The sequence below is a fragment of the Oreochromis aureus genome, linkage group 11 (assembly GCF_013358895.1).
Source record: "Oreochromis aureus strain Israel breed Guangdong linkage group 11, ZZ_aureus, whole genome shotgun sequence".
NCBI lineage: Eukaryota > Metazoa > Chordata > Actinopteri > Cichliformes > Cichlidae > Oreochromis > Oreochromis aureus.
Genome location: NC_052952.1, coordinates 30372534 through 30390395, shown reverse-complemented (window position 1 = coordinate 30390395; position 17862 = coordinate 30372534). Strand labels below are relative to the sequence as shown.

At 42.4% G+C, this 17862-nt stretch overlaps 1 protein-coding gene across 1 annotated transcript; it reads left to right on the top strand.

The window, feature by feature from the left end:
• The first annotated feature begins 1605 nt into the window (after positions 1-1605).
• prdm1a (PR domain containing 1a, with ZNF domain) lies at positions 1606-16164 on the top strand. The gene is made up of 7 exons (XM_031756665.2): positions 1606-1734; positions 4811-5140; positions 7095-7214; positions 8544-8796; positions 12382-13463; positions 13605-13733; positions 13852-16164. The coding sequence occupies exons 1-7, from the start codon at positions 1708-1710 to the stop codon at positions 14455-14457; spliced, it is 2547 nt and encodes an 848-aa protein (XP_031612525.1). The 5' UTR covers positions 1606-1707; the 3' UTR covers positions 14458-16164.
• Positions 16165-17862: the final 1698 nt, after the last annotated feature.

Genomic DNA, 17862 nt, shown 5'->3' with positions numbered 1-17862 from the left:
CATGTCAACTATAGCCATAAACATCTTACCATTGAGGGCATATTTTACAATAAGCAGCAGAATTATCCCGATGAGAGAGTGTATTGTTTTACTTAGACCTTTGGGTATTATACAGAACAATTTCTCTTTTGTAATCTACAGCCAGTGCCGTTGTAGATCCAGTCTGTCAGCTATTGTCTGATGACTTAACGTCCGGAAGCAAAGACCGATATTTTTGTGCTTCCAGTGAAGCCAGAAGAGATAAGATTTCCTGTTCTGTCATCTACTCGTTGTTTAGGAATGCAGATGTATTAAAAAGTTAAGTGGCTGTAAGGCAATAGTTGTTACAGTTGGTGCACTTTGTTCTTCAAAAGAAATATCTACCTGCATGCAACCAGAGCCTGCTCAAGTGTAAAGGGTTACTTGAGCTAAACAATGAACACCAAACCACTTCCAGTGGTAAAAGTTGGTGTTTGTCAGTTGCAGATTGATTATACATATTCATATGCTGATATCTGTTTATAGATATTACCATGGGTTTTAAATGTAACCGCAGTGTTGTCTTTCAGTGTCTTAGTTACCAGTGACATACCCTAACTTTAGTTTATTTGCCTTAATAACAATGTCTTTACATTCAAATCTCCTCCAGAATTACTTTGACCAGTGATGATGGCCCTAAGGAGATAAAGAAGAGTTCCTTACATTTAGGATACAGTGGATACAGCTTTTTGCCCTTAAATTAAACCAGTTGTAATAGCTTGAGTTTGTTCTTTTTGCCCTTTCTTCTTCTTTCCTGTCAGACATGTGCAAGCGCATGTGAGCAAATAAGGCACAATTATTTTTTCTATTAAAACAGAAATTAAGTCATTGTAAAATGTAAAAGAAAGAAAGAAAGTGGAAGAAGCATATGGAGAAAGACAGAGAGCAAGTTATTTGAAGGGGAAGATGCAGAGCAACAGAGAAAGGGTGAGAGACAATAAAAGAGAGAGAGAGAGTACTTTTAAGTTCTTTTGCGAAAGCAGCAAGAGCAAACCAGTCCTGCCCCCTAGAGGTATACGCAAAGTGTGTGTGTGTGTGTGTGTGTGTGTGTGTGTGTGTGTGTGTGTGTGTGTGTGTGTGTGTGTGTGTGTGTGTGTGTGTGTGTGTGTGTGAGCGCGTGTGTGTGTTTAGCTGAGGAAGAGAGGGATGTCCTGTGACAGTGACTCAAAGTTTCCTCCCCCAGTACATGCACACACATGCACACACACTCTCACGCACACATATGTTGTTGTTGTTTATTCTTTAAATGCTGTGAATGGACACACTCACAGAGAAACACACTCCCAAACTCAAAAAAACACACTTACATTCACACATAATCATAATCACTGCAAAAAAAAAAAAAGAACAGGCAGGGGGACAAAAGGCTGTGTTTTCAGTGTTGTGTGTGTGTCGGCGTCTCTGTGTGTGTATAGCTTGTGGCCTCAGGTGAAAGCGCATGCTGCTTCCTTCCAAAGAAAAGTTGGTGTGTGTGTTAGGAAGGAGAGAATGAGGGGGGTGGAGCCAAGAGGAGGAGCTATAGACTTCTGTCTAGCACATACACTCACTTCAGAGTACACACGCTCGCATTAGTGTGGATATCAGCACCCGGAGCTGGAAGGACAGAGGAGCGGAGAACTACTGCACCTGTCCCACACACACGCTATCTTCACAGACATACAGGGAAAAAGGATCTGACCGGACGTCCCTATGTGTGGATGGGACCAGAGTTATACAGTAAGTGTGGAGCATTTGTTTGTATGCTCAAAATTTGTAACACTTTTACTAAAAGATACAGAAGAACAAAGACTGATTTTTTGCTTTTGTATTTTTCAATTTCTTCTTCTTCTTTCAGTTTTAGAGAAACTAAATAAAAAATTCTGAATTTAGAGCAGAAATAAAACTTTAAGAGTTTTTTTTTGTTTGTGTTTTTTAAAAATACTTAATCCAGTTTGATATACTTATTTTAATCTAATTTTCAGCCTTGTTTAAGCTCATTTTCAGCCTTGTTTTCTGAACATTAGTACGATTTTTAATTAGAAATTTGAGGTTGCAGCCAACGTGACTTCATTTTTCTAATAAGATTTTTCTTAAAATGGTTAGCTGCTGCTGCAGTTCCTTTTACTAGTTTGAAAAACTGAGGTATTACAATGTTTGTTTAGCAGCTCAGTTAGGGATGACATTTTCACATATTTGACATATTTTCTACATGTTCATAGAAACATGTGATTTTTGTTATAACTGTATTGTTTTTTCCTCATATGAATTTCAGAACAAAACAGTTCTTCATTTCTGTTTTTTTTTTTTAAGTTTTTAGAATTTAATGTTGTTATTTAATGTCATTTTAATTTGAAATCTGGCTGCCTGTATGCAGATTCGCCTTTTATATGTTTTTCAGTTGCTCTACATGTGCAAACAGCGAATTGTTTCTTGGTTCTTGGTTTCACTATTAGTTTTCAATGTTGCAGCTGTTATGCAAAGAAGATTCTGAGTTCTGCAGAGAGCTGAAATGTTGTATTTTCATAACTGATCACTTTTAAGTGCTCTTCATTTTAATAACAAATTGGGCAGAACCTTTTGTTCGCATGGCGTATCCTCTGTGGTAAAAAAATCCACCCACTGATTGGGAAAAATCTTTCTCACTGGAGTTTTTATTGTTTTCCTAGTCAAAAATTTGATTTTGTGGTTTTAGGTACTTAAATGTAATTTGGGTGATTTGCTTTGTTACAGCCTGGCAAGTCAGACTGTTACAGTCAATAGACAGACTCTTTAAGATTCAGGGTTTAGAGACTACTTTTTGATTGCAAGTCTGGAACAGGAAAGTCAGTTGCATTGGTCGCAAGTGCTCAAAAGTGCTGTCTTCTATAAAAGTGTTGCAATTTAAAAATCTAAGTCTACATTTTCAGTCACTAAGGGTGTTTATAGAGTTTATCTTCATGTGTCACTTTGTTCTCTGTGTGCTGACTGTTTAAACAGAAAGTTGTTGAATGTGAGGGAAATATTCTTTTTTGTGGCTTCAGAAGAATTTGCAGACCTGAGTGTGGTCACTGAAGATCTGCTGCTTTCTGCTGCTCTGCGTGGGACAAGCAGCATGTTTGTCCCTTTGTGGATATCTGCCTGTCCCTGTATGTGTGTGTGGGATTGTCTTGGGTGGGATCACGTTTGAAGTTTTGTTTGCGCTGCTGTGGCCCCCCAAATGGAAAAGTTTTGACGCTCCCTTCCTCATCACTCCCCCGTCCATTACTAACATACATACACACACTCAGACACACACACACACACACACGCTGGGAGTCGGGATGATTTGCCGGTTCCGCTGCAGTGCCACTCTGCTTCCAATTTTAGCTTCATTCAGACACAGACAGCATTTCCTTCCTCTGTCTTCAACCCCAGGGAGGAGGGGGAATGAAGAGGGAGGAAATACGGAAGATGTTAGCGTCACATAATCTCAGTAGATTCATCACATTATCCAGCAAAGTCCAAATTTCTTACATGTATAAGCTAGTTAAGCTCCAAGTTGCAGTGTCGTTGTCTTTTCGAGTAAAAGCACGGGAGAAAACGACTGCAAAGAAAACATGAAAACTTTCTTTGTTTCAGGAAAAGAAAGAAAGTCAGAGACAAAGAGGTCACTTGGAAAGTTTGCTCAAACCGTTAATAACTTTTTTTTTATATTGTTCATTTAAAAAACAGGTTGATTTTTTGAGGCTCAAGCATAGAACATAGTTACGCTTGATCTTATGTAAAGGGGAAAATCTCACAGACGGCGCAACTTGTAAAAACTACACACAGTTCTTCATATGGTTTGGGATTTTCATAATCATATTTCGTCACTATCTGTGAGAACACAAGCTCAGTTCCTCATCAGTTGCTTTTTGTTAGCGCGCTTGATCGTTGTCCCTTGAGGTATCGTACGCTCCTATATCAGCCTGAGTCATGTTCAGTTTCACCTTGAAGACATCACTCAGTTCTGATAACAATTAAGCTTTGTAATACAAACACCAGCAAGACCAGAAGGGCCAGTTCAGGCGATTAATATGACTGGGACTGTAGTCAAAGGAATAAATTATTACAATGCCAGATTAGGAGTTTTATTTGGCAAATGGTATGCATTTAGATTATTAGATCGTTATTATTATTAAAATGAGCTGGTCTTTACTAGAGTCATGACAAAATGAAGACTGGAATTTTGTGATTTTCCCCCCTAATTGTTTCCCAAATTAGTTAACATTTAGTCTAAATAGTTGACAAGACAAGCAGCTTCCTGTCTTTCCCTCAGTGTACATGTTCATTTACGCGTGTGTGTAAGTGTGTCTATATGTGCGTATGTCTGTGTGCGTGTGACTGTAGCATTAGTCAGACCCCCTCCTTTCTCACTGAATCACCACACATAATAATCACATCTCTTCCTTTCCTCTTTGTCTTTCCTGATCTCTTCTTTCGGAGTTTATCTTGCATCATTCCAATCCTTTTCTTTCTTTCCTCTTATCATTTCCTCCCATATCTCCTTCTCTTGTGGTAGTTTTTCCCACCACTCCCACTCTCTACTTTCTCTTTTTTTCTCTTCTTTAACTTTCTTTTCTTTTTCTTATTTGCCTCTTGCCGTCCCTTCTTCCTTTCTGTTGCTTTTTTACCGTCTGTCTCGATTGATCTAGTTTCCTTTTCCTTTCTTCCATCTACTCGGCTTTCTTTCTCCTACTTCTTTCTATTTTTGTTTTTCACTTGCTGAGCTTTCATTAGTGGAAATATTTAGATAAAAGTGATCAGAAATAACCTTTTTCGCTCTTGCCTGTCCCTGTCTGTGTCTCCCAACCAGGCGACCTCTCATAGCTCGGCCATGTTGACCAGTGAGGGGGCGCACACCATGGAGCAGGACGACGCACGCCACGGAGCCAAGATGGCTTCCTCTGCAACCAGCACAGGCTCAGGTGGAGCGGGCACGATGACAGATACCGACGTCGACATGGAGGAAGCAGACATGACACAGTGGACAGAGGCAGAGTTTGAGGAGAAGTGCACGTATATTGTCAAAGACACGGCATGTGAGGTGGGCCCAGACGGTGATGCCATGATGATGTCGACGACCAGAGCCGAGGCTTCGCTACCCCGTAACTTGGCCTTCAAACACCTGGCTGGCAGCAAGGAGGTCAGACTCTCTCTCACACTCAAACACTCACACATAGGCACATGCTGGCAGACAGACAAACTTTCTCTCCAGCCAGAATATTTCATACACATTGAGGCAGAGAAAGGCATCTGTACAAACACACAAATGTGAGTCAGACATGGGTCATGTAATGAAAAAGGGGTCAGGTCTCATAAAACTGCACACACACACACACACACACACACACACACACACACACACAGGGGCATTTATGTGTGCGTGGGTGTGTGAAACATCAGAAACAGATTTGACTTACAGTGCTGTTTTATCAGCTTGTATCTATCCATGAAAAGGATTGTGTCATCTGAGAAAAATTATGGCGCCTTGATCGCAATTGTTTCAAGTCATAAAACTACTTGAAATACCGAACCATGCAGGCAGGGGGCACCATCGAGCCTCTCATTCAACACAGTGCATCAAACTGTTTCCGTCTGCTCGTCTTAAAACTGCTAAATGAGAAAGTGTCAGAGTGTGATTTCAGCTTTGATCACTCAAATGCTTCATATGAAGTATTTCAAGATTTCCTATCCTGTAAATAATTCTTCTTTACTAACCAGTCGCCCACTAGATGATTTTAGATTAGCTTAAAGTAATAGATTTTTTTTTTCACTGATCTAACTGGGGGTGGCAAAGTCAAAATGTCAACAGGCAATGGTTGAAACTTGATAACAGGGAGTGTGCACAGAACCACCATGACTCTTAGAGTGATAAGACTGGTTTGCAGCTTTCAAGGGTTAAAAAGCATTTAATAATGTTCCAGAAAACAAATCAGATATCCAAGTGACTAAGAGCACAAATAAGCAGTTTTTTAAAAAGCAACTGGTTTCCACTTCATAGATTGTCACAGATAGGACATTTTAAAGTAGAAAAGCCACAGCACTTCTATGCTGTGTTTCAAGGTATTTTAAAGATGCATGACTGTCGCTCAGAAAATGTCAGTTTTGGCACTTGAGGTTCCCAGTAAAGCTTCGTGATGTCATCGATTTTTTTCATCAGCCGATTATCAGTGGGAAGCTGAAGAGAAGTTTACAAGCTGATATTCTATCAGATAATATTTAATGGATCTCTGAGAGGAAAAAGGGAAAGGCTGAGGATGGCAGTTTCTAGAAAGAGAGCTACATTCTGTTCAAAGAGAGAGAGAGAGCTTTGTAAAAGCCTGTTAATAAGTTGGGGTTTTTTTAAATCACATGCTAACACATTTTCATGTCTGGTCCTATTGAGAGAAAAAGGGGAAAAATGGGGATTTCCCATGTCATCAGGGAACAAGGGGGTTTGGGAAAGACTTCTGTTTGTGTGGGTTAAGCATGAAGAAAATGTGTGTGAGTGCGTTTCTCTACCATCCATAGCTGGAGCCAAACGTCTAGTCGCCACATAATCCCTCGCTTTTCTTCTTCTTCCTTTTCTTCTTCTCGCCTCTTGCTCTTTGATTGAATCAGATGACAGAGTGAGAAAAAAGGAGAAACACAGTTGTTGTTTTTTCTTTCACCCAAGTATCTGAATGGTTCCTCTTGAAGCATGTGAAGTGGCAGTGGTTTTGGTTTGATGTGGCAAGCAGTAGAGGTGTAAGGAGAGAGACAGAGGGAGAGACTCGAAGGAAGAGATTTTAGTTTTGTCTTCAGCCATTTGCAGTCACACACCAACACACACGCTCCAGATGAACTCAAGTGTGGAGCTGGTTCATTAATCATCGTCTCTGTTGACAGCTGGTTGATGCTGTGTGTCTGAGTCTGTATCTGAAATAAGACTTAATGAGACTTAATGATATGTACTACAGATGGATGTGCAGATATTATGAAAACACATATTCCATACACCTGAACGTCCTCTTCAAACATTTCAGACTTCATCATCATCACGCAATCCACTTCAAACATCCTGTTTGGCCTTGATGTGTTTTTTCCTAACCTGTCTATATGTGCATGTCATCGTGCAGGTGGCTGGCGTGTGCAGCAGGGAGTACATCCCCAAAGGAACTCGCTTCGGTCCCCTGGTGGGCGAGATCTACACGGCTGACAGCGTCCCCAAAGACGCCAACCGCAAATACTTTTGGAGGGTGAGCGCAAACATCAAAAATACACACAACAGCAGAAACACATACTTCCTCAGAAGCCGGAGAGACCCCTTCCTGTGACGTCACGCACATCTAAAGTCAGTCACCGAACAGGAAATTGGGTTTGCTGTTTTCTGTCTGTGTGAGTGTGTGTGTGTGTGTGAGTCTGTTCAAGGAACGGAGATGAGGATGTGATGTCAGCGTATACAAATAGCATGTCACACTGCCGTTCCTGTAAGTCCACACACACTGACACACACTGTTCGCCAGAAGACGCTCCATCACTACCAGTAACTGGCAGTGCGACTGCATACACTCAAAAACCCATCTACCTGACCACCGCCTACACAGTGTGTGTGTGTGTGTGTGTGTGTGTGTGTGTGTGTGTGTGTGTGTGTGTGTGTGTGTGTGTGTGTGTGTGTGTGTGTGTGTGTGTGTGTGTAGTATGTGAACCTAACCACAGTTCCATTCATGCTCATATCTCACTTTCTCACACACACACACACACACACACACACACACACACACACACACACACACACCAAGCCAAGAGAAACGAGTTATTAAGATAGAGAACGAGAGAGACAGAGAGAGAAAGGGGGAGGAGAGGCAGAAAATGAGTTGGTCTTTCCTTTCCCTTTTCAATATAAAAGAGGATCTCCTCCTCCTCACCACTCTCTGTCTGTCTCTGTCTGTTCTTCTGGCTCAAAGAGATGAAAGTGAAGAGAGGGAAATGGTAAGGAATGAAACCATTAAGAAAGAGGCAAGAAAAGAATTAAGATGTATGTATGCGATGCAGTTTATAACCAGTGGTGTCTGCTTGGTGGCAGCTACTTCTTTGCTACATGATAAGTAAATTATTTGGCTTTACTTTTTATTACTTCAATCAAGTATTCTGACAAACATGCAGTTGTTTTAACTTGTTGAGTTGATTTCTGACTGATTTTTTTTAATTGATGATTGCTTCTTTACCAGCATTTTAGCCAGTTGTTTAACTTCTTCTCCTAATTTTGCTAGTTCACTATTTAATTAAGAGATATTGCTACTTATTTAGATATTTGCTTTGTTAGCTACTTAAATTAACTGACCTGTTTATTCATCAAATTGCTAGCATTGTAATTAAGATGTAATAAGTGAAGGAGGGGGTGAAATAAGAGGCTTTTTGCATGTTACTGCTTTGTTTCTTCTCATAAGACCTGAATAAGCATAAAAAAGGAACAAAGGAAACGGAATTTATATTATTCTTCCTTTTTTCTGTTAAATTAACTTCAGTGTAATCTTACATTCACGCAAATTAACTCGCGATTATTTTTTCTTCTTCTCTCTTTTTAGATTTATGTCGATGGGGAGTTTCATCACTTTGTCGATGGCCTGGATGAGACTCGCTCCAACTGGATGCGGTATGTGAACCCGGCCCACTCGGCAGCAGAGCAGAACCTGGCGGCGTGTCAGAATGGCATGGAGATTTACTTCTATACTGTGAAGCCTGTCCCAGCTGGTGCCGAGCTGCTTGTCTGGTACTGCCACGACTTTGCCCGACGCCTGCACTACCCACCGTCTGGGGAGCTGATGATGCAGAAACTTAGTAAGTTCCTGTGATTTGACATTTTTTGAAACCACAAAGTTGATGAGTAGAAGTACTGACATTCACTGGAACATTAATCATTAATTTTTCTTTCTGAAGTTAAACATAATTCATTATCTGACATCTTGTGTGGTTAAAACTTACTACAGCATTCACTTGCTGTGAAAGAGCAGGATGCATTATTACTCGCCTGACGCACTGACCACCGCACATAAAAAAAAAAAAAAAAAACATGAAATCAATAGTCAGTGTAGGTGTGTTTGTCTTGACTGTGTCCTGTCGCCGCTCTTAAACCCTAGCAGTGTTTTTGAATATAGCTGTGTCTCCTTCCTCTCTCAACATTAGCCTGTCATTATCTCTCTCTCACACACACACACACACACACACTCAAAAGTACAAGACCAACAACCTTTCATCTCTGTCAGTATCATCGTTGTATTTTTGCGTGTGTGTGTGTGCTAGTGACAGTGTAATTACACAGACAGGGGATACGGCCCCTAATGCCACAGTCTTACACGCTTAAAGACCCGCTTTTAACATAAAAGCTCGCACACACGCACACACGTGCACGCACAAAACCTTGATCAACCTCTGCAGAAGAGTCGGAGAGTGTGTTTGCTTGACTGCGTGTTTTCGGTGACCTTTTGACGGGAAAAACTTGCTCTCATAAGAGTATATACAAAATGCACATTAATAAGTATTAATCTTTAAAAAGAGTTCTCAAATATTTGTGCTTTATTTCATACTAACGGTATTTAACTGATCAGTCTAACCAATAAAAAAAGCTTAATCTCCACCTTTAAACACAGCCGACTAACTACGCTCATTCACTGTAGTGGAGCTGATCAAAGGGAGAGCGAGCTAAGAGAAAAACAAAGGCAGAGAGTGGGAGCAGAGTGGTTTTCAGGTGTGACTGCAGGCTAATAGTAGTGTTAAGCTGGCAGAGGAACTAGCACACCCAGCCAGAGTGACTCCACTGCCCAGGGAAAAATGCGCATGACCTGGGGCACAGAGGCAGGAGGTACCCACGATCCCTCTGCCTGCCTCCCCTCCCCGCAACTCAGCGTGTGTACAGTAGAAGTGTTGCCTTTAATTAGGCTCCCCTGTCAGTTAAGCCCCACAGGCTTTGTTGACCTACCAGTGACTTGAATACCGATTCTTACCTGCAGCAGAAACAGTTGTTTCATTTGACTCCATTTTTGCCTTGGAGCTACCACACAAGTTTCTAGCCCTTTTTCATTTTTTTTTTTAACTTCTACTGAGCTTTCATTCCTAAGATGAGTAAAACATTTGACTGTTGGTGTTGCCCACTACAGTTAAGCTTTACAAACGGAGTCAGAAATAATGTCATTGGCTGAGTAAAACGAAGAAGAAAAACCACAATCTTTCTGACTAAGTAACGTTAAACTGAAACTCAGTTAAAAGGGCAAAAGGTAAAAGAAGAGGAAGCTGCTTTGATGAATCTTAATAGTCATGCTGCGCACTGAATGTAATACCATCAAGTCATCGAAGTTTATTAGTGATTTTAGTCTATTTAAAGTTGCTTTACCGGCATCGACTCTTGTAAAAGATTATTTTTCACCGATTTGCTGCTTGAGGAAGTGGACCCATTTTGTTCGCTACTAATGCAAGTAGACGCGGCCAAAGTGATCCGATTAAATACTAAATAAAGTCCAAGTTAGTTGGTAGGGTAGCTAGTTAATGCAAATGTCCCCGATGCCAATAGGCACTAGATAACCATTATAAACTAACTCTTTGCAATAATTTGGTAGCCCTACCCACTAGATTATTTTGGGCTTTCAAACCTTTTTAGAGAAATTAGTCTACACTGCAAAAACTAAAATCTCTGATACCGCCCACTAGATTCTCATCAAAGTGTTGCGTTTTGCTCTTTGTAAAATGTTACGTGCGTCCTTAAGGAGGCACTAGAGCTACTGGTCCAAACCGAGTGACAACCTGTATTATATTCCCGAGGAGCGCGATGATGACAGTTGTTTGTATCATATTTTTTCTTTCTGGTTTTAGCTCTTTCTAGCGCAGTCATAGCAAAACCAGACATATGTGTGTGTTTAAGTGTGTGAGCAAAATGAGTGAGCATGCACCACAGTTTTACTCCCTCACTTTCTCCTTTTTCTCTTTTTGTCGCTGTCATATGCGCTCTTGAAGTGTTAGCGCTGGAGAGCACCTGTCATCCATGTGTGTGTGTGTGTATGTACGTTATGTTCAAAGACACTCTCTCTTCCCACACACACACACACGCACACAGTCAGGAGCGTGACATGCCACCACATTTACAGCCACCCTTTTCATCTCAAACACATGCACACAAGCTTGCTGCTCATGTGTGCGCGAGCGTGTCAGCCAATCGCGCTGATATATTTGCCACTTAAAAAGACTAGAAAGAAGGTGGAGGAGGGAATGAGGGAGGTAGAGTTGCACCTCCCACCCCCCTCTGTTGACTACTTGAACTTCCTGGCAGAAGGGCCGTGTTGACAGATTGATATCTCCAAGATGGCTGCCCTGTTTGTTTTTCAGAAGAGGGATGGAGGGAGGAGGTAGAGAAGGAGGAGTAAGGCTAACTGATAACCTCAGTGTTTACACACTGTCGCTATACTGCTGACAAAAGGGTCACTGACTATGTGTGCAACTGTGAGTGAGGGGCTGAATCAGGAGGAGTTGAGCAAATTTCACCAGTACTGGCACTTAGGATTAACTTTGACGTGCTCCGTCTCTCTCACACACACACACACACGCCTGCAATCACACACACGCATGTCCCTCTGGGCGACCTCGTAGTAAAAACTTGACTGCCCTCTAAATGAGCTTATAGGTAATACACAACGGCATTTTAAGAGCCCATCTGTGGCAATTTAACAGCCGAGATGTGCTGCTAACTGACATCCCGGGGCTTTTAGAGTGTATGTGAGTGAGCTCGCCTCCTAATCTACTCTTTCATCATACTGAGAAGACAGTAGGTGCGAGTGAGTGAGGAGGAAGCGCTTTAATTTAACCTTTGACCCGGAAACAATAGCAAGTGGCCAGGAAAATGAGGAGAGCGGGAGCTTGATCAAACGTGTGTGTGTGTGCTGTCCAAAAGTGGAAGAGTCAACAAATCAGACAGAGGCCTTTGTCTGGAGGCGCCTCTGTGTGTGTGTACCTTGTCACATGGTGTAGGTGTGTATGTGTGTTTATGGAGGGCAGGTGGAGGCCAAGCTTTTTCTTAGTATATCTTTAGCAGGAAACCTTCCATCAGCCCTCTCTGTCGGTCTGCCACCATTTTGATTTTATCTTGATTTTATAGACACACACACAGAATGTCTAAAGGGAGCTGTCACGCCTCACTTCCCGTCTTTTGGCCCCAGCCTCGCACCCCCCACACTCGTTCGTCAAATCTGTCACACTAATTGCCCCACTGAGTTACTAATGGTGTTTCTTAACACAGAGTTGCGCACATCTCTACTACAGAGATTTTTATGTTCTTATAAAGAAGTTGTGATTTAAATGCCAAATGTCAAATCATGAGGATCCTATTTTGATTTGACAAACGCCTCCCTGACCTTTTTTTTTCTCTGTCTGTCCCTTCAGAGCAGTCTATTTTGGAGGTAAAGCAGCAGCAGGTGAGCAATGAGGAGCATGTGCAAGAAACATCCAGCCCGTCCCCTGTCGCAGTGACCCCCACCCCACCAAAGAAAGAACACAGTGTCCTTTCCATTTTGCGTGGCACCTCATCTTCATCGTCCACAAAGAGGGAGCCCAACCGGCCGCTTCCCACACGTCCACGCTGTGCCGACAGCCCCGATCGTCTCCTATACCCCCGTGCCCTCTACCCACCTCTCAGGCCCCACCCTCAAATATCTGAGGACTTCCTCAATCACAAAGCTGCCCGCCTTGCTTACCCTTCAACTCACTCGCCTGGCAACCAGTCCTCAGCCACACCTAGCCCATCAGCAAGGAGCAGCCCAGAGAGCAGCCCTCACGGGAGCCCCTCTGGTGCAGCACCATCGCCTGCTTCTTTCTATCCCACCGGACTGGGAACCTATCCTGGTTATTCCCCACCATCTGCCCCCCTCTCCTCTCCCTTCTACCCTCCAGGGGCCCCTTACTCACGTTACCTTATGCCCCATCACTATCCTCTCCCTGGTGGTGGCATTCCTACTGTAGGAGCAATCTTTCCCAGGATGTATCCCCTCTACAGCAACCTCCTGCCCCATCATGTACCCCTCCTGCCTTCTGAAACAGGGAGGCGCTTCCTTATACCTGACCCTGTGCATCCCTCCTCCATTTCTGGCCACAGAGACTTCCTCCTTCCAGGGCCCACAAGTGCCTTCTCAGCTGCTACTTCTCTGAGAGACACAACAGGTCCTCACAGCACTTATCCCAGGCACCCTCACTCTCATGGTTCAGCCCACGCTCCCTCCAGCGGCTCCCCGACTGCAGGCACAGCACCTCCCAGTGAGCAGGTGCCCACTAAGCCTACCTCAGCCCTGCTGGGCAACACCAGTGAGCGTTGTCCCGATGATGAGGCAATTAACCTGACCAAGGTGAAGCGTGGTGCAGGCTCAGCAGGCTACAAGGCACTGCCTTACCCTCTGAAGAAGCAGAATGGCAAAATCAAATACGAGTGCAACGTGTGCAGCAAGACCTTCGGACAGCTGTCAAACCTGAAGGTAGGTTTTGGCTGTCAAAGTCATGTGTTTTTAGCTTATTATTAGTCCTGCATGCTTTTCGAATTACAATGTTGTAATTAGCATGTAGAGAAGGTTTTGGACTAGGTCTAAGCTGATTTTTTTTCTCTTCTTGTCACGCAGGTTCATCTTCGCGTCCACAGTGGGGAGAGACCTTTCAAATGTCAAACCTGTAGCAAAGGCTTCACCCAGCTGGCTCACCTGCAGAAACACTACCTGGTCCACACTGGGGAGAAGCCACATGAATGTCAGGTGAGAAAATATCACATTTATTGCTTTACCAGAGTGCTAATGAGCATAGATGACTGTTAACTGGTGGGTTTCTACAGGGTTCTGACATCATTTCTTTTTTTTGCTTCTCATCATTCAGGTTTGTCACAAGCGCTTCAGCAGCACCAGCAACCTGAAAACTCACTTGCGCCTTCACTCAGGGGAGAAGCCCTACCACTGCAAACTCTGTCCTGCTAAGTTCACCCAGTTTGTCCACCTTAAGCTGCACAAGCGCCTGCACTCCCGCGAGCGTCCACACAAATGCCCCCACTGCCATCGCCACTACATCCACCTGTGTAGCCTGCGACTTCACCTGAAGGGCTATTGTTTGGCTGCAAGCTCCAGCTCTGGAAGCCCAGCCATTTCAAGCCAGATTGCCTTGGAGGAAGTGCACCGCGCCAATGAGGAGATTGAGCGCTTTGACGTCAGCGAACACGCTGAGCGACTGGAGCAGTTGCAGGGAGGGGTGGAGATGGAAGCCATGTTGGAGAAGCAGGTTTTGGGGATGCTGTGGAGGGAGACTGACATTAAGTCCTCCCACTTCCATCCCCACCACAAGAGTAACGCCACTGAGCTTCGGTCTGCAGGTTATGGTGCGTACGAGTCCCCAAACGAGACGTCGGTCATCAAGATGCGGCACAGCAGTCCCATCCCCCCACTTCCTGCCAACATAACTGTCAAGCAGGAATCAGAGGATCACGCTTAAGTGACCTTTTGCACCTGAGAGACATAGAGCCAAGACTGCATGGTGGACTGGGTTGCCAGGAGCAACAACTGTAAATATGTCTACCTGGTTGTCATGAGTAGTGACATCATGACCACTCCAGGGTTTAAACCTATCAGGGACTCACGTACTCAGGGCTGCACTGTCCCATGACTACTTAATGGTTTCAGCATTTATTATACTTAGAGACAATCATGTACACAGGATTTACCTGTAATGTTAATAATATAATGCTTTTATCATTATTGTTCTTGTATTATTTTGTTTTTAATTTCAGATGTCCATGTTTTTTTTGATCATTTTGTTGTTATATACTTAATTTATTTTACTTTTATTTGTTGTCTTCAAAAGCAATATGTGGAAGGGATGGTTACATTGATTTTCTAAAGTTTTTTTTTCCTGTGGCCATTTCTCTGTAGATAGTCGCTCTCCCTATGCATATATCTGTCTTGTGACCTCTGACCTATAGAACAGGGGTATCCATTCTTCAGGGTTTTGCCTATTTAAATGTAGAAACCAATAATAGCAGGTTGAAAGGCTTAAGAGAGCTTGCCAAAGCGTGGCAGAGCAATTTGTTAATTTAGAAAGAAGACGTTTAACTCAGCCCTGCTTAATAACTTCTCTACGCCCTTTTCTGATGCCTACTTAATTTAAATGAAAGAAGAAAGGGCATTTTTTTGTATATTTTTCACAACGGTTACCTCAGTGTGGATGCGATGAGTGTGTGTCTGCGAGTGTTTGCATTTAAAAGGACAGCTGAAGATGGGAGTTTTGTATTTATTTGCTTTCTTTTGCTACTTGAAGAAGAAGAACCAAATCGAACTGGAGTGCAGCTCTTCATGTGGTCCAAAGAAGAGGCACAGCCTGCTCAACGTGTAGCACATAACAGACTTGGGAGGCTGGTAAGCCACCTCCGTCCCCTCGTCCCTCCTCTTGTTTTGTTTTATCTTCTATTTAACGTTGTCAACACCCAACAGAGATGTGAACGTCCTCACATTTAGGGATTTACAGTTGACACCAGAAACCAAAGTTGACTTGGCTTTCATTTTAAATGCGCACCAAAAAAAAAAAATGGAAAGATCCAAACAAAGGAAGAAGGACTTGAGAAATCAAAATGCTGAAGAAGGGAAGGGATGATGTATTTTGTGTTCACTCTTTAGCTGTGGTCTTTCGTTGTGTTTCATGTTTTTGATTTTATTGTCGTTAATGTTATTTGTTAATACTTCGGTTGAGAAACAATGGCCCATTTCTTCAACCCTGCCCGTCCACCGTCTCGTTAACGAACTGGCCTACACCAAAGCACCTCGGCCTTCCTTCATGCACTGGCCCCCTCGTCCTACTTTATATCTTCAGTGCCGATGCTCATACCACTCACACTTTGTACAAGATATCTGAAACTGGTCATAATGGCATTAAGACCCAACTTAATGTTACTACAACGGTGCAACTGTGGTTTTCGTTAGCAGTTACATGCCAACACCCTGATCTCCGTAGCTTCCTCCTCTGTTTCATTGTCTTGCTCTCTAACTAATGTTCGACCAAAGTGTGTCTTTGTTCAGAGCTTTAACTCCAGAGGTGATACCCTTAAAAACTGTCTCTGTTTACATTCTGTTTACATAGTTATTTATGAGCGAATATGTCAAAATGTGTAAATTATGATATAAATCTTCACTGTTGAAATCTAAACGATGTGGCTCTGTGTGTCGTCTTATTTTCATTTGGGTTTTGGAAAACAAAACAGTAACTATACACGAACTGTACAGAAAATCTGATTAAAGGTGAATAGCAATGCTACCTTGAGATTAATATTTTATAATTGTATTACTATCTGAATTTATAGCTGCATGTGCTATAATTGCAGCATATATTTAATCATCAAAAAATACCTCATACAATCACTACTTGAAGGTACATCACTATATATCTACAAGTTATATCCCCGCCTAAAAGAAGCAGAAAAAGCTACTTACAATTGCTTTTAATGGCCAAATGAACATATAACCTGAAACCTTAAATCTATTTTCAAAGCATAAACTGAAATTTTCATTTAATATCTCCTGAGATTCTGGAAATTTGTCAATTTTGTCTACAAGAAATTGAAAATCTATTATAATTCTTGACTGAGTTAAAATAAGTGCAATTGCAAACATCTATTCCTTAATATCTGAAAAGATGTATATGACTGGAGACTGCAAAACCCTAGAGCTTTAGCGCTTTCAAGAGGCTATGAAAGCCTATCACCAATACTTTATCACTTTATTTGCCTGATGTCTGTCATGGTCCGTGGGGCAGACCGAGTGGAGTGAGTGAGGTGGACCCAGGCGCAGACAGAGGCGAGGACACTGAACTGAACCAAAAACGAGCCTTTATTGTGGCTGATAACATGAATACAACTCAAACGAAGGCAAACAGGAGTGAGAGCTCACTGAAAACCTACACTGGGAAAAATTAAGATAACAGAGACGATACAGCGGAAATATGATGACTACATGGAACGAGGTAACACAGACGACGCGACACCGAACACAGGAAGACTGAGGACTTAAATACTCACATGAGGTGATCAGGAGAAGCGTCGACACATGAGGACACAGCTGACTCCAATGAAACATAATGACAACACAGGGGAGAGTAACACTGGACACACTAACATGAGACACGGACCTTCAAAGTAAAACAGGAAACATGACAGGCACAGACTAGACACTGAACTAAACCTAGGAGCAAACTCTTAACCAGAATAACACTGAAACTTAGGATTATAATATTCAAAACAGGACAACTAATAAACCATAATACAGAAAAATACCAAAATACAAAAAACTGAAAATGCTGAGTCAAAATGACCCAGAACCGTGACAATGTCATTTTAAGGCACTGTGAGGTCTCTCTCAGACTCCTTCACACCTATGAGCTGGCACAGTTCACTTTTAATATCAGGTAAAGGTACTTTTCTGTACTTTTCACAACAACTTTGCTATAGTACATTTCCCACCAAACAGTACACATAAGCACACAGTCAGATACATGTTCTTATATCTGTTCATGCATACTTATATACATGCATTTAAAGAAAATCTACCGGTAATCTACAAAAATGAGTTGTCATCAGACAGGATAAAGATATTCTCAATGTTTAGTCCTGACGTGTGCAAAAGCAGACACTGAGACCTCGGAAACAATGACACAGACACCCATGTTCTTGGTTTTGAGTGGGCCTTTTAAGGCACTGCGTGTCCTTTCCTTGATTTGTCACAGTGCTTCTTTCGGACAGTTAAACTAGTATGACCACGTATTGTGTATATGACTGTTGACTGGTCATGCATTATGGTTTTCAGGTGGCTTAGTATGGCATATGGAGATTACAGAGATCACTTTTGTTTTAAA

Excerpts from the sequence above, each read along its gene's own strand:
- prdm1a (XM_031756665.2), top strand. The coding sequence starts at position 1,708 with ATGTGTGGATGGGACCAGAGTTATACA. Across the intron at positions 1,735-4,810 it reads GATGGGACCAGAGTTATACA|GCGACCTCTCATAGCTCGGC; the intron begins GTAAGTGTGGAG and ends TCTCCCAACCAG. Across the intron at positions 13,734-13,851 it reads AGAAGCCACATGAATGTCAG|GTTTGTCACAAGCGCTTCAG; the intron begins GTGAGAAAATAT and ends CTCATCATTCAG.